Raw genomic sequence first — 17,079 nt, 5'->3', positions numbered from 1 at the left:
GGGGTGCCGACAGGCTGTGAGTTCGTCCCTCACACGCCTGTGCTTTACAGGAGCCCTGACCCTGGCTGAGTGGTCCATATGTGGTCCTGTGCTGAGTCCAGAAGCGTCCACATCCTCAGCCCTTCAGTCCCCTGAAAGTTGGTTTATCCCTTGGTGAAGGCTGGGCTTCTGCAGAAGCATCTCCTGAGAACAGGATTCAAGGGCAAGGAGTTTATTTGGGAAGTTGTCTCAGAAATCACCCCTTAGGGAGTGGCAGCCTCCACTGACAAGCCCTTGGAGACTGGGGTACGGCTGCAGAGCTGTTCTTCGAAAAGGGCGGCAGAGCCGGGGTGTTTGCATACCGACTCCCGTTGGGCATTGGTGGAAGGCTGCTCCCGGGGAGCTGCCCTGCACTCGGGGTGAGCATCCCCTTATGGCTACAGACGCCCCCGGGGCAGGCACCTTCAGGGAGGAGCTGCCGGGTGGGTGCGTGCCCAGGGGATTTGGAGAGAGGTCCTGAAGGTGCCTGCTTCGTCAGTGTTTTCCAGGTAAACAGTCTGAGGCTCAGAAGGTGAGGTGACTTGGCCAGTGTCACGCAGCTGGGCCAGGGCCAGGGCCAGGGTGCAGATGACTGCCACATCCTCCAAAGCCAGTTCTCTTCCTCTGCTTCAGCTCTCCTGTGGCTTTGGCAGGATGGGCAGGGTTGTTCGCTTCCATTACGTGCTCACGTGAAGGCTGGATCCTTCTCGTCCTTCCTTCCGTGGCGCTGAGCTCCAAGGCCTTCGGCGTCCAGGAGCAGCGCTGACCCCTGGAAGGAGCCCGGGACTTTCTCTGCCGACGCCTGCACGTCGTGGGGCGGGGGGTGGATGGGGAGGCAGTTGTTTGGAGTCTTGGCTTCTCCCTTCAAGACATTAACCAAAAAAATCCCTTTGATCCTCAGGTTGCCTCTGATCTTCCTTTTGCAGCGTCTGAGGGCAGATCAAAGTGTTGCTGAAGCTCACTGAGCCTTGGAGCCTGAGGTCTGCAAGGGCGGGATCCCCGCTGGCAGCCCGCACCCCAAGACTCCGTGCTGAGCAGTAGTTTCCTTATGAATCAGGGGTGCTGGGCAGATTACAATGTGGTAGTATTGGTAATAACACTTGGAACCTTGCCTTGGACCTTCTGAGGTCATAGAAGTCCTTCCCAGACGTCTTTCTCAACCTTTACTGGCTGAAATTGCGCCTCCGTTCTCTACATCTTCAGTTTTCCCTCTCTGGAGTCACTTGTTCTGACGCCTGTTTGCCCAGACGCTGAGGGTCACACACAAAGAAAACTAGTTCAACAGCCCTTAGACCAACAGTGTGATCGGGGAAAAGGAAGCATGGAGCTGATTGTGTGCAAAAACACACGTCACGTGTCCTAACTGGAAGGTGTCACGTGTCCTAACCCGTAGGTTCTTTGTTTTTCTTCTGCTCCCCCTCTTCTAGGGAGTAACATAATAAGAACAGAAATGAAAGCCGCTGAAAGCTAGAGCAGTCGTAACCGCAGCTCACGTGGCCTGCCTACTGCAGGGTCCGGGGTGAGCAGGGCACCCACACCCATTCTCTCATTTATCTCGTGGACAACTTCTCATCCAATCCTCCCAGCCACCCTTCCAGGCAGATCTTGTTCTCCCTTTCATTTTACAAATAAAGGAAGCCACTTAAGAGACGTGACACTTGCCTGAAGCCACAGTTAGGATGTGGTAGAACTGGGATTGGATGCCAGCATTCCAGCTCCAAGCGGATGCCCAAGCAGGGCAGTGGTAGAACAGAAGTTCACATTTACATTGTCCTTTCCTGTGCCAGGGTCTTCTCACGTACATTACCACTTCCGAACTATTGACCCGCAAGTCTAGCTGTTGTTTCTGTTCATATGTCGTATCTGCTGGTTTAGTCCAATTCCTTTGGTTCTAAGGACCACAGAGCCACTCCTGTTGTCCTGGAGTTAGGCTGGCCTGTGGCCCCTCGAAACGAGCATGTACAGCCGGCTAGCCCCATCTGCCCGGCTGCCACTTGGGGACACCAGGCATTTCTTGAGAGGTACCTCAAAGCCGACACTCAGGACAGGCTCTGCAGGGCTTCATTCCCGGCCACGCGCTCTCGTCTTGCACTGTGCGCGGAGCAAGGTCCTGTGCGCAGAGCAGGGTCCCGTGGGCAGAAGAGGAGGGGTTGGGGAGGATCCCTACCGACAACACACGGCCCCAGACCCCAGGGCTCCCTGTATAACCAGGAGCTGAATATCCCAATCTTGGCTTTTTAGATTAAAGTATGAGGGGATTCTTCTCTTGATGGGAAAAAAAAAAGGGGGGGGGTTTAAATAAATTTCTACTCTCACTTCTGGTTGGAAACTCTCCTTTCTGATCTCAAGAAGGCTTTTTGTTGTTCCTAATAATAATTCCTAGGCATACTGAGCACTTATACGACGGGCCAGGCTCCGGTGGGAGGCCCTTTACGTGCACTGCCCTCCTCAGTCTTTGTAGTGGTTCTGTGAGCCTGAACTATGATTGTTTCCAGCTTACAGATGAGGAAACTGAGGTTCAGACAGTGTGCCTGGCTCACTGGGCTGATGAAAGGCAAGCCCAGCACTTAGCCTGGTACCCATGAGCCCTTGAGATAAAAGATGATGGAGAATGAAACGAGCTGTGTTTTCAAATAGATATCTATGGGAGGGAGGGAGAGGGGATCAAATTTCAAATTTATATAAATATAAACGGCAGTATTTTAATTGATGAGACAAGATTTATTGTTTGGTCTCAGAACTTCCCACTGTCTGGACTTTGCTCATAGAACAGTTTAGCACTGCTCTGTCCCTGTGTTTCCTGTACACCCGTACTTGGGCGTCGAGGCTGGAGCAGATTCAGGTTTGATCTTTCTGGCAAGACTGCCATCAGGAGGCGTGTGATGTCCAGTGGTGTCTTTGCTGTGACATTCACACCCTTTGATAGACAAGGTGTAGATCAGTTAGCACATCAGGGCTTGCAAATTGGTGCTATTCTAGTTCAGTCAGTTCTTTTTTATGTGTTAGCTAGGATACTTCTGTATGGAGAGATGTTCCCTCATGTACAATTCGGATACCCAGTGGAACAGCTCACATGGAAGGCAGAATATAAATGCTTTCCCTTTAATCATTTTCAAATAACGACTTGGTTGCCTAGCATCTTGCAAAGATGATCAATGAGGTGTTTTTGTTTTTTATCGATAATTTTGAACCCGTGGATTTAAACACATTTGACTTGTTTTAATATACTGCAGTTATCCTTCCTTTCACTGTTCGAATGGTCTTATTTGATGCAAATAGGAGACTGTTCAAGTTGACCCTGCAGTCTTCGGTAGTTTCCTTGCTCTTTGGAATGACAGGATGTTCCAGACTTGTACGTACTCCTTACCCAGATCTGGGATCAGTCATTTCTACAAGGAGCTGGAGTTCCTTTTAGTGGAAAAATGGTGTCAAAGGCCAAAATATGTATTTTGGGTAAAGTGACTCTTGAACAAACCCATCAGAGGGCGTAATCTCGGGAAAGAGGGTCATTATTGTTGAACACGTGTTTAGGCTTCAGATTTAGGAATGACATTGGGAAGTCATGATACAATCCCTCCTCCACAACACACTTTTCTATTTCTTAAAAGTATACTAGCAAGATAGCGTGGGAATGCCTGTTACGTATGGGCCAGGCACCGGTCTGGTTCTCTACTTAGAGGATCTTCTGTTTCTGATCACACAAGGCAAGGTGATCACCTAGCTTTGTATTTGTGTTGAGGAGTCTGAAGCTCAGAGAAACTAAGTAACATGCTCAAGGTCAAATGACTAATAATTGTTAGAGCTCCGATTTGAAATGAAGACCTTTTTGACAACAAAATCCATGCTTCACATGTAGATTTCATATTAAATGATGGGAGAGAGGAATTCGGAGCTTAGTCTAATGAACAAGTCAAATGCTTGAGGTGGATCATGGAGTTTAATTTGGAAACAAAAGGTGCCTCTAAAATCTGACAGCATTCCCCAGGCCAGTAATAAACTGTCCCTAAGCCCTTTCCTTGAAGGATAAGTGTGCAGTCTGAGTAAGGAACTACTTTGAAAGGAACGAAATTCGGATGTGTATATATTGGTCCATGTGTACCATTGACCTACAGCTTGACAGAGCAGTGAGAGCTAATGAAGGGAGAATGACCTGTGAGTCAGGTAGACCCCAGGTGGGATTCTGAGTCCATTGTCTTCCCTGCCCGACTTGCCCTCTTGGCTTAGGCCTCTGGAGATGTCCCCTCCTTCCTTTAGTGCTCAGTTCTGCACCTGAAATGCTTTTACTTTATTTTATCAGGCAGTTCTGGGACACATTTGGTGGGCAGGCTTTTAGGTTACCTGGCCTGTCATACTGCCAGAAACCTATGCCTCTGAGTGACGTCTCTTCTCCCTCTTGGGATATCTCGGAAGTTCTCACGGGCACTGCTGCAGGGATGCACAGGTGCACGGAACCGAGAACAGGCGGTAGGACTCAACCCACCTGGCGAGTGACTCCCGATGTGGCTTGGGCTGGTTCTTTGTCTCTTCTGGGCCTTAGTTTGATCGTCAATGGAAAGGATGATAACACAAGATTTTCCAGTTCTCCTCATACCATAAAATGTCAATTTTAGCAGAGTGCCGTGTGCTGTGGTCTGCTGCGTCCTGACCACACCCGGGGCCGTGCTGAGCACTGGCGAGAGCATGCTGAGCGCCCCCAAGACAGCACGCAGTCCTTTCAGTAGAGAGGACAGATGGAGCCCCGAAGCGATGACAGCACTAGGCCACACGTCTGTGATGGGATGCACCCAGGGGCTGGAGACCACTTCTAACAAGCCTCCTGGGAGAAGCCAGGGAAGGTTTCCGTGGGTGCTGATATCTAAACAGAGAACCAGCGTGTGGCAAGAACATGTGTCCAGGCAGAAAGGCAGGGCAGAGCCTTCTCAGGGCTGAGGGGCAGCTCTGCTCACTGCAGGGACTGAAAGTAGACACTAATGCCTCAAGCAAGGGACGCATCTTCAGTGCAACATCGGAAGCCAGATTCTAGGCTGGTCACACTCGCAGGATGGGAGACCCGCGAGTGTGTGTGTGTGTCTGGGGATTCTGGCTCTGGATGTACCTGCCCCCGCAAGGCCTGTGCTGCCCAAGCAGGAAGGGGGCACAGCACGAGAATGCTGGGATGCTGCTTCCACTCCACACCAGAGCTAGAGATGGGCTCAAGTGTCAGACATCCAGTGGGTGCCAGGATGGGGTAGCACTAGTTCAGGGGCAGGTGGAGAAGGTTCCAGGAAGATTCCCACGTGCAACGATAGTGGGTGGTATGAGAGGATGTGACACTATGTCTTAAAGATGGGGGAAGTCAGCTCCTCCTTTCAGGACAGTTAAAGACCTAGCTTAGAAATAAACACCACAGCATGTTTAAATAAAATTTCACTTCTCGTTAGCTTATTTGTTTGTTTGTTTCTTAGGGCCCCTCTGGACCACCAGGAGAAAAAGGACCTCAGGTACAGTATGATTTAAATAGAGGGCTGGGTTTTGATGGGAGAAATTATGCGATCAAAGCAATTTCAAATTGCAGGGGCCAGAAAATACAATAGTTTCCAAAAATCTTTAATGTCAAACAGTGCGAACTCTCCAAGGTGTAAGCACTGACCTATGGAATGCTGGAGTAGGAGGGAGTGGGGCGTTGCCCAGTGCAGTGAGCACGGTGATGGTGATCGTTGGCCAGACTGACGCTGCCTTTGCTTTCTGCTATCTCTGCTTCCCAGAAGGACAGCCATGGTTAAACAAATTTAATCACATTGCCGGAGGAACTAATTTTGAATCCTGGCTTCACACCCCCGGCCACATAGCCCTGAGCAAGTGAGGGCTCTCTCTTAATCTGTAAGGTGGGTGGAAGACACAGGAAAATTCCTACAGGAAGTGAGATCCATCATGAGAGATGATTTGTGCTGATTCCTGACAGTGTCTAGAAATTTTCAGCAGAGTGGGAATGACTTTCCAATAACAAATAGTGATGGTCACCTGAGTGCTGGGCTCTGAGCTGGGCCTCTCATAGGGCAATCTACCCAGCCGGCCAGCACCGGGGCTGGTTATCCGCACGGCACCCAGGGTGAGCTCAGGCCCGTCTCACTGCAGGAGCTGCCCTGTCCACTCAAGAAAGGGGCCTGCGAAGGGGGCCTGGGCAGTCAGGCTCACGGGGAAGACTTCCCGAGCATCCTTTCTGTGTGTATTTAATGCATCCACCTCCACGAGCGCGGTGAAATGCGTAAGCTCTGAGAAGGCAGCTCTCAGGCACCCATGTTCCATCGAGAGTCCTCAGAGCACCAGGCCTTTTATACAAGGAGAACCGACCCGAGGAAAGGGGGGCCTTATTTTGCTTAAACGGTGGGGGGGATGTCTTTTCTTTTTCTTCAGGGATCTCGAGGCCCACCTGGATTTCCCGGTCCCCAGGGACCAGCTGGCCAAGACGTAAGTAAAGGCAAAGGGTGCAGGCTCTGTCTCCCGAACCCTTCTCCAGCCTCTCCCGGCCTCCCTTGACCAGGATGCCCCCATGGGAGCTGGTCATCTTCACTAGTCACCCCTCCCCCATGAACATTTTTTACGTTTTGCTCCTCTATTCCCTGTGCCCTGTAAGCTTGCATTGTCTAGTTTCACTTCTTTGGCTTTTGTGTGATGCTTTCAGAAACTTGTAAGCTCCGGTTATCCCGTGCAATGTTTCCTATTGTTTTGTCAATTTTCTTTTGTACCTAGCTGGTCAGTTCTGCTCAGATCAGGTATCATCTTCTCCATGGACCTGTTCCTAACTGATCCCTGTAATGGCTTTCTCCCTTCAAGGGAATTCTACAGACTTACCTAATACTCTTTGAGGCTGTATCTCTTCCCACTTTGTGACAGTGACAGTCGTCTCTTATCTCTGTGATCTGACTTTCGTTCAGATAGATCTGAGCTCCAAGAAGGTAGGAACCATGGGTCTTATGCATCTCTAGGTCCTTGATGCCTAACAGGTGACAGGCACGTAGATGTTACTCGATACAGACTTACTGACCAAATGGATAAAAGGCAACCATGAGTTCTTGGAGCAGAGGTCTGGCACCATTAACCAGCAGTGCTAGACTTGTTGCTTAGACTCGCATCTTTCCATGTCTATAGTTTTGGTTCCTATAAGCAAAAACAATAAATCACCCTCCCCTTCCCTTCCTTGGGTTCTGTTTCAGAGAAGAAAGTTACCCTCTCATTCCTGTCTCCAAATACTTGAATTTATTGTATCTGCTCCACTCTCAGTATTACACCCTTAGAGTCAGTTCCGTAGAAGAGCCTTCTTTTTCAAAGCTGGTCCTTCCTCCTGTGTTTGGAAAATGATGGCAGAAATTTAAGATAGGGGTGTGTGTGTGTGTGTGTGTGTGTGTGTACACAGACGTGCACACACAGGTACACACTTTGCATGCACGAGTGGTTTTCGGTTCCACGTTTTGGAAAGGAGTTCTAGGAGGGGTAGTTTACTGTTTTGAACATTCAGCACAGTTGAGTATTTCCTGAGAAGCTTCGGGTATTCAGTGGAGATTGGAAACCTTGAATTTTTATTGGTGCCAGTCTTCACGGTTGGGTGATTTTTTCTACTGAGTTACACCCGGCAGATTATAGAGGTTGGGGGAGAGGGTGTGCAGGGTGGGTCAGGATTATGTGCTTAGCAGAACTAATGTCCTTTCTCTCTTCTCTTAGGGTGTACCTGGAAATCCAGGAGAAAGAGGGCCTCCTGGCAAACCGGTATGTATGTCATCTACCTGTTCTGGACGAGTCTTGATCATCAGTCAGGGGTTCGGGCAGAATAAAATGCAGCTCGTATAGTGCAAGAGACTTTAAGAAGGGGCTTTTGACAGAGCTGTGGGCAGAGGGAACTAAGCAGAGATGCTGTGCCACCCAGAGATAAAGCACAGGGGGAAGCCAGTACCATCTTGTGCTTCTCTCCAGAGCCAAGAGAAAGCGAGGCTGGTGGGGAAGAAGGGGACTGTCATTGTGGGTTCAAAGCCACTGCCAGGAAGCCTGGCCAGAGGCAAGGAGGGAGCAGTGCCTCCGCCCCCCACTCCAGTTTCCTAACGTGCCTCTTATTGGTCCAGCTCACCCGAGAGCCAGCAGGCAGGTGAGTCCCCCGACACATCCCCAGGGTGCAGCCTCCCGGGCCTGGAGCAGGACAGAGAAGGATGAATGGTGATTTGGGGGAGAGCAAATGGACAAGAGCCGCATTCACGGCAAGTTCCACACTGGCCCGTGTCCTGCCCTTTTGTTCAGTAATGTCAGTACCTCCGGGCTTCCCCCTTTTTAGAGTAGAAGAAACTTTCTTTCCTCTCTCACAGCGAGAGCAGGTTGAGCGGAAATGGACAGTCCTGAGTGTCTGGTCCTGGGCTATATATCCATCCGCACTTTAGCCCAAGGTTCCTGCAGGCATCCTTCGTGTGCAGTGTATTCACCTTCTGGGGAACCGCCTCCCAATTAAGTTACCAATGCCAGAGAAGCCCCAAAGGCTTAGCCAGTTAACCAGGCCACGAGTGGGCCCTCCAGGGAAGGAACAGTGTGGATGAGCAGGTCTGGGTGAGTGGGGCGACAGCTGTGAAGACACAGGAGAAATTAGTCCATCAGAAGATGCTACCCAAGATGGAGGAACCAGTGGCGGCTGCAACTGGGGAATCTCAGGCCTCAGGGCTGGTGTCAGACTCCAGTAAGCTCCCCGGGGCAGGAGCTTCCCCTCAGGATGGGTCGGAGAGGCCATCTTTCTCCTCGGTGAGCCTGACCTGCTACAAGTTTCAGGCAAGGACCCAAGGCCTGGAGGCCCCTGAGGGCTTGAACATCTGTTCCTGACTTACCCGGGCTGCTGGGCACAGCAGAGATCTGGAGACGCACAGTGCAGAGGCCCTGAGAGACGAGGCTCAGGGTTCCAGGTGTCCCCTCCCAGCACTCAGTTTTCCCAGCAGTTGTGTGTAATCAGAGGGCACGTGGATGACCACGTGCTCTGAAATGCAGCAGGTGTTGCCACTGAGGGACGCTCGGGCAGACCTTGGTGTCCAGGTCTCCTAGGTGTGGTACCTCCCTGGCTGGGCTGGGTTATTCCACCATCTCCAGCCCTCCCACGTGGTCCAGGGACCCCGCCATAGATCACGGTGTTAGCATAAGTTATCTGCTTGGCCCAAGACCCTAGGTAAACAAAGGCACTCTTATCAGGTAGGGCATTCCAAGGACTTAGACGTTATCTCCCAGGAGCCAGCCAGGGCTGGACCTTTGGAATGTGCAGGTTTTGGACAACCCAGGCCTGCTGAGCTAAGCCCTTCCTACAGTCATCGTCCCTCAGGGGGTGGAGAGTGGGGCCTACAGTGTTTCTCCAGGGCTGCACTGTCCTGGGAATCCCTCTGTCTAGGCTTGGGTTCTCTGGAAGCAGAGCCTCTGCTTGTGCCAACTGATTGAGGTGAAACCTGCCAGGATTGAAGGAAGCAGGGCGTGGTGGGGTTGTGGGCTCAGCTGGAATCTAGGCTCATTCTGAGCCTACGGGGAGCAAGCAGCCCCGTGGAGCTGGCCCATCTCGAGTGGAGAGGCCGGCCACTCTCACCTCCATGTCAGCTCATTATTGACTGTGTAACGTCTCTGTGTGACCTTCCAGCCAGCGTCCCGGCAGCTGGTGGTTGAGCACACCAGGAGGGAAGGAGGGTCTAAGCAGGGCACAGACTATGTCTCCTATACCCCGGCACTTCCCACTCCTGTTCTCTTATCCCATCAACAACCAATTCCTCCAGAGCAAACATGGCAATCTCTGATGCGTCCTGTGTCCACCTTCAGGAGGCCACCACCCCACAACGGCCTTGCTCCTGTGTATTCAGACCTATCTTGTGAGACCCACAGAAACGGACCACAACAGGACATTAACTGAGTTATCCCCAAGGCCACGCTGTACCTAGACAGAAAACTCACTCCTTGTTCTCCTTTTCTAACTGATGCCCAGCCGTGCTGTCTAATAGAGCTCATTCTAACTCTACAAGGGGCTCAAATGACAGCAGAAAAATATTCCAAAGAATACAAGGCCAGCAGTGTGAAAATGTGCCGATTTGAACAATAGGAATCTTAGGTTATTAACTTCCCAGGGGAAAATAATAAGGCGTCAAAAGAAAACCCCTCTCCCCCTTTTAAAGCTTTAATTAATGTGGCACAAGTTGCCCTTCCTCCTGAGGGTCGGTCTCAGGTAACTAAGGACGTTCTTGGCTTTGTTCAGCAGATGCAACCCACGTGAGCTCTCCCTGCGGGCTAGTAGTGCCTTCAGAACCTCCAAAGCTGAGTCAGTCCTACCCCAATCTCTCTCGGGTGTCCTCTTGAAATAGACCAGAGCGTTGATAGAATACTTGAGCATTTCAACTCAGAAAACACAGGCATACATACGCCTAGCCACTGCCAAGATGATCCTATGCAAACGTATGCGATGCTACTGTCGCATGGCTTTCTGTAGCCACAGGATGTGGCAGAAACCCCATGGGGCCAGGGAGAGGGGCGTAGCCAGGGAAATTGTCTCGTTAAGAGGCTAGACTGGAGTCGTAATTCATAAACCCAATGTCAAACTTAATCAGAAGGAATCAGCCCCCACAAGTCCGATTGTGGCCACAGAGGAAAATCTGGAAAATCTAGAGGAAACCCTGCCACCTTCCCTCTGGAGAGTGGATTCTCTGGTACTCCATTTCCACTGCAAAATTTAGAAGTTTGCAAAGTAGCACACCAGTCTCCCAGTTCTTTCCTGAGAATCCCTTCCTCACTTTAGTGTCTGCCTTTGAGTTTCCATTTCCTCCCCAGCTTCATGTCCCTTGAACCCCAGTGTGAACCCAGCCTCTGCTCCACTTGGGCTCCGGGCTGACCGCAATCATCGCATGCCATGTTCCAACTCACCATGGGTTTGAATGTGAAGTCAGTGACCCACGGACTCCTACACGCCTTCAGAGGCTTTGTAATTACTCCTGATTTCTGAAATCTTCCTGAAGTTAGAGACTTCCAACTCATAATGATGAATGAGGCTTAAAAGGCTATTTCACCTACGAAAGCTGAAGAAGTTGCTTTAAAATCATGCTAGACTGTGAATGACTGATAGCGACATCTGCTACCCATCTGGAGAATAAAGGACCGTCTGCCTCTTTGTCTTCCACAGTACCCATAGGCCCTATTGGTTTTGATGGAAGTGGGGAGGAGAGGCCACCAGGAGAAGAGAAAGGGCCACAAGAAGGAGCCTGGGGACCAGAAAGGCTGATGTCAGACTCAGGACTGGCAGCCCGTGCACTTGGGCTGCCACGTCTTTCTACGGCTCCCAAGCGTGGGACGTAGGCAGGGCGCCTGTCATCCCGTGCCCGGCCCAGCTTCGTCATGTGTTACAGCTTCCATTTTGAAGGCTGCGTGCTGTCTAAAGAAGCATGGAGTGTGCAGTGTGCATGCATGTGTGTATGTCTGTATTTACTGATTTTTGTTTTGACAGGGCCCCTCTCCACTACTGTCTCCAGGGGACATAAATCTCTTGGTTAAGGTAAAAGCATAAAATAAATGTGCATGCATTTTGAAAATGGTGATGGGGGATTAGAGATCTCAATAATATGCGCTTTTCCTTTTTGTCTGAACAACTATGTTATAATATTAACAACGATAGCAACATTGGTTGAGAGCTCACTGTGTGCCAGCAGTGTGCTAAAATCCGCTGTCCAGTATGGCAGCCACTGGCCACATGTAAGTTAATTAAAATTAAATGCAATTAGCAGTTCCGGTCCTTGGTCACACTAGCCACATTCCAAGTACTTACTCACCACCTGTGGCCAGTGGCTATCTTATTGGACAATAAGATCCATCATCACGGGAAATCCTTCCAGGCAGTGCTCTGCGAAATGCTTCCCACGTGTCTCTTGTTTTATATCCACGATCACTCTCTGATGTTGGTACTACTTATGCTCTTGTTTTGCTTGTTAGAAACCTGAGTCACTGTGAGGGTCAGAGACTTTATGGGACTAGAGCCCACTCCTCACTGATTCCAGAGGCTGACCTTTGACCCCACACAGGAGTGCATCCTGGAGTTCTGAGAGGACGCATGGGCAGAGTCAGACAGGCCGGGTGGGGTTTCCTCTGGGGCGAGGTCCAGAGTGCAGGTGCAGGCGGTGGAGCCGGCTGCCGGGCCCTTAGCCAGGCTGAGTCCAGATCAGAGCGCGCGCTGCGCTCGTGGTCCGAACTGCGTGCGCCTTCTCCACGAGCGGCAGAAGACGCGAGTTCAGCACAGCTCTGCTGAGATAGCGCACGGAAAGCTGGACGCCCAGGAGCCTGGCCAGGGACCTCGGCGCTTAAAGAGAAGAACTGGGGACGGCTGTGAGCGAGACAGAGGCAGGATAAGATTTGTGTTTCAGGAAGAGCAGTCCTGCGGCCGTGCGTGTGGAGGACCCTTTGCTACCTCTGTTCCAAGCTTTTGTCTTGGCTTCGGGTGAAGCTTGGCCTCGGATTTTGTGTGACCACCCTCTCCCTCACTTCCTGTATTCTAAAAACCACTTGGGAGGTGTCGGAAAATACCTGGTTCTTGCATGAGAGCGAGGGAGGAGAACAAAAGGGAAAAGAAATCCTTCTCAGAAGCTTGGGCCTTTTCATCTCTTTATACATTGAGATGCCTTGATGGAAAATTATACATTTCATTGGAAAATGAGTAGTAATAGAGCAATCTTTCCTGATTTTCATTAACAAGAGGGAATTTTGTTTTTTATAACAAGGACGTGGCAAGAATTCATTATCTATTGATTCCAGCCTTGTTTATTACAGGCATTTCTGTTCTCGATCATTTTTTCCTAACTGTGTCCTGCTGGAAGGCCCTGGGTTTGCATCGGCCCCTGTCTTCCCCACCCCACAGCCTCACCAAGGATTTCAACCTCAAGGTGTCCCGGTCCTGATGGCAATGATAATAGGGGTGAATTCTGCATGGGTTAATGCTTTACGGCTACAGCATTAAGATAGGTGTTTAGTCATATCGGTACTTCTTACCTGCTAAAGGATGCAGCTGTGTTCCTCAGAGCACCCAGGAACCGCAGAGAGAATGTGAGCACCTACATTCAGGGAAGCACCTGAGACTCCCTGGCCCTACAGAGCTGTTCTTTGCCTGGAAACCCTGTGGACAGGAGCCTGGGCTCTGTGGGTTTGCCCAGGTCTGTGAAGTCAGCTATCCAGCTCCCTGTTTTATAATCACCTGCTGCTGTCTTGATGATCTGGTCCAGGTGGGCTGGCGGCGGGACCCTCTCTTGCTAAGAAGGTATCTTTTATTACAGAAAATTTGCCTCATTCTCATAGTTGGAAAACTGCCTGGTTAGAAAGTTCGTCTCCTAAGAGTTCCTGTTTAATGAACTTCCATCGTTGGATCTGTGCCCGGGGAGGTCATCCTCAGGGCCTCTCCATTAGATGATTCCCTGGGATAAATATTACTTCATCCTATCCTCAGCAACAACCCAGTGGGTGGGTACTATTACGTGCTGCATTTTACAGAGCAGGAGGTTGGCACAGAGTGTCAGTCACTTGTTCAAGGCAACAGAGCTGGATGGTGGCAGAGCAAAGACTCAAACCCAGTGTGACCACCTCCACGTCCTGTGCTCTAGCCCCTCTGCTCTCCGACTTCATCTCTGCATGCATCCGAGCTTCCTGACAGCTACCTGACGAAGGGCAGGCAGGTAGTGAGTTTCTTGCCTGTCACCCAGAGGTTCGAAATGTAGGCTCCACAGCCCTTTGGCAGGAATCTGCAGTGAGGATTCAGGAATCCAGCAAGAACTTGCATGAGATGATCTGGAGGTGAGTCCTATGCTGGGCAGAGACTGCAGCACTCCTCCAGTTGTACACACCTGATTGAGCACTTTCTTGAATGCCGTCCCACACCAAATACAGTGACACAGCCAGCCGGGTTTGCTGAAAGTGTCTCAGGAAAAACGAAGGGGATGGAGGCGAGAGGGAGTCTGTATTTACAGATTGGAACCCTGCAACGTGCTAGATGCTTCACATGTGTTATTTCAGTTTCACATCCCTCTCCTAAGGTAGGAGAACAATCCTTATTAACAGATACGGAAATAGACTCAAAGGGACTAAGTGACTTGCCTGAGATGACTCAGTTACGTGGAAAAGTTGGGAGTCAGTATTGATGATCAGGGGCATCTGATCTGCCAGTGGGACAAAGCAACAGATTTAGGGAGGAAAATAACAACTGAAACCACAGTGACACATGTAGCAGCTGAAATTCCTGTGCTGTCACTGTGTGCCAGGCATGGCATCAGGAGTTTTTCATCCATTATCTCATGTATTTCTCCCCAGACTCTGAGGTTCTCATCTCACAGATAAGGGACTGAGGCTCGGTGAGGTGAAGCCGTGATCCCAAGTGGGCAGAGGCTTTGGTGTGGTCTGGGCAAAGCCCGTCTAGCCGGAAGCAGAACCCTGGCTAGTGACAGGGAGGGAGAAATGTCCCCCTATAATCCCTCTCGAGTTCTTGTGGCCAGACTAATAATAAAATTGACACACGACATTAACAGAAGAAAAATAAATACATTTTAATTTGTGCACGTGGAGGTCTCATAGAAATGGGACCTGAGATGTGGCCAAAACAGGCAGCTTTTATACTTTTTGGATAAAGAAGCAATACATTTGTGAGGAATTGACAGGGCAAAGAAACTTAGGCTTTGGGTCCTTAATTAGTGAAGAATCTAAACGGAGCTTGGACTTAGGGAAGTAAATTTAAAAAGGTTTGTTTATACAGGCTTCTCCGCCTTGAAATCCCCGTTTCTGGGGATGAAGTAGTTGTTCTACCTCCAGATGCAGGGAGGGTACTTTTCACATTAGAGGTTTATTTCTTGCTTTCAGGGAGACAGACAGAAGGGCCAGCATCCCTCTTGCCCTGGCCATTTCTTACGTATCTTTAGTTCAAAGTTAAATGCTATTGAGACACTTCGGGGCAGCCCACCCTGGGCCCCAACACTAGTGTCGGCATTTCCGGCAGCCCAGGTCAGGAGGGACCAGGGGCCCCAGGTGCACAGGAGCCAAAGTGAGCATTGGTAGGACAGCAGGTGGGGGGCTGGTCTCGCCCTGTGCTCACTGGATTCCAGGACCTGATCCAGCCCCCCCACTGGCAAGTCTGGGGGCTGCTGGGGGCTGCTCTGGTCATCAGGGAACAATCCTACACATTGACTAAGACACACCCAGGCTGAGCTACCCATGCCGCAAATGGAAAAGAAATTGGAAAGTAGTGACATTTTGTATAGCTCAGATACAATTTCTTATGCTGTGGATCCCGCTGCGAAGAACGGTTCCGAATCGCTTTTGCACCCACCACGTCCAACAGATCTCATCCTGTGCGCACTGTGGCCACGTTTGACGGCTGTGTCTCATTTTAACGAACTATAGCGAAGGTCTAGGAATGGACGAGATAGATGAGTTCCTCCCAAGTCTGCCACTCTTCCAAACAAAAAACAGCAACTGGAAACAGTATCCTTCATCTTCTCTCATCTGCCATTTCTTCATGTAGCCCGACATTTTGGTATTCCTCATCCTCCAAAAACATTCAACCAGCATCTGAAATCACCACTAAGGGAAGATGACACTGGGTGCCAGAAGGTCAGTGGCCAGTTGGTTGGTGGTTGGTCGGGTCGGCTGGTTCCCTCATTTATGGAACTCACGCTCTGCGGAAGGTTATTTGCTACGAAGTGGACATGCAAAGATAAAGCAACTCTATCTCTGTTCTCGGAGAGCTAACACTTTTTTGCTTGGTGGGGAGGGCTTGGAGCTATGAACAGATCTCCTCAATAGTGGGACAGGTGCTTCCATAGCAGGAATTCCTGGGTCTGTGGGAGCAGGAACACATCCCCAGTGTGAAGCCATCAGGAAGGCTTCCTGGAGTAGGACACTTCCAAAGAAGCTTCGAATATTGAGTAGGAGTAAGTACCTAAAAGGAAGGTGGACGGTTCAGAGTTGCTTTTTTGATGACGAAAGCCCTTCCATCCTGAATTAGAGACGGATTTGTTTTTTTGTTTTTCGTTTTTTGTTTTTCTTGTGGTACGCGGGCCTCTCACTGTTGTGGCCTCTCCCGTTGCGGAGCACAGGCTCCGGACGCGCAGGCTCAGCAGCCATGGCTCACGGGCCCAGCCGCTCCGCGGCATGTGGCATCTTCCCGGACCGGGGCACGAACCCGTGTCCCCTGCATCGGCAGGCGGACTCTCAACCACTGCGCCACCAGGGAAGCCCTAGAGACCGATTTGAATGCCAAGTCACCTGAAACATCACCTCATTGAATATGAACAGGTCTTCGCCGATCTCTCCAGCACAGCATCCCAGAAGCCCTAGTTAATGCGTTTGTTTGTGTCAGTTGGTACATGGAACCATGAGCCCTTCAAGACGTGTGCTCGTTGTGGTCTCGAAGCAGAAAAGCACAGTGCCTAACAGTGAGGGAGCTGCTGGGTAGATACATGAATTCATAATAGCCAAAAGCACTGGGAATGATCTGCCTCTATTCTGAGAGACCTCTGTGTTTTATCTCATTCAACCCTTACAGCAGGGAGAAAATAGGGGAGGAAGAGAGTGAGGATTAGAGAGAAGGGCGTGGAAGGAGCGATCCAAGACCCTGGGGTGTGAAATGGATGAGAGTGTGGTCAAGCCTGTGAACTGTATTTGGTGTTTACTGTGCTCCAAAATGTAAGATCTGGGGAGGACGCAGACAAGCTAGAGAACCTGTTCTTTGGGCTGAGAACTTTACATTCAGCCCAGGAACCTGCCTCAGAGGAGTGGAGCAAAGTTCCATTCTGGGGAACAGTTATTAAATGCCTACTTTGAACAAAGGATAATGCCAGGCATGGTGAGATTTGGTGTGTGTCACAGCAAGAGAGTCCCAAGGGGGGGTGCCTGTTGCTTCCCTTTTTTTTGCTGCTTTGTTCAGAAACATTTTGGGCAAACCCACCAGACAGAGAATGCAGTTCCCAGCTGTGTCTTGTCTCTAGTCTTATGGACAGAGCATGTTATCTTTAACAGCACTAAATGTTTGCATTAAATCTGTACTGTGAATGTTTTCAGACGCTCACA

The 17,079-nt window shown here is 50.3% G+C and overlaps 1 protein-coding gene across 1 annotated transcript in view; it reads left to right on the top strand.

The window, feature by feature from the left end:
- Positions 1-17,079, top strand: part of COL22A1 (collagen type XXII alpha 1 chain) — a 233,526-nt gene that overhangs the window by 168,911 nt on the left and 47,536 nt on the right. The window contains exons 40-43 of the mRNA XM_065895156.1: positions 5,463-5,498; positions 6,412-6,465; positions 7,717-7,761; positions 11,489-11,536. Of these exons, the coding sequence (XP_065751228.1) occupies positions 5,463-5,498; positions 6,412-6,465; positions 7,717-7,761; positions 11,489-11,536 (183 nt within the window). The remainder of the gene's footprint in view (positions 1-5,462; positions 5,499-6,411; positions 6,466-7,716; positions 7,762-11,488; positions 11,537-17,079) is intronic.

The sequence above is a fragment of the Phocoena phocoena genome, chromosome 17 (genome assembly GCF_963924675.1).
Source record: "Phocoena phocoena chromosome 17, mPhoPho1.1, whole genome shotgun sequence".
Taxonomy (NCBI): domain Eukaryota; kingdom Metazoa; phylum Chordata; class Mammalia; order Artiodactyla; family Phocoenidae; genus Phocoena; species Phocoena phocoena.
This window is presented reverse-complemented; position numbering and strand designations above follow the sequence as displayed.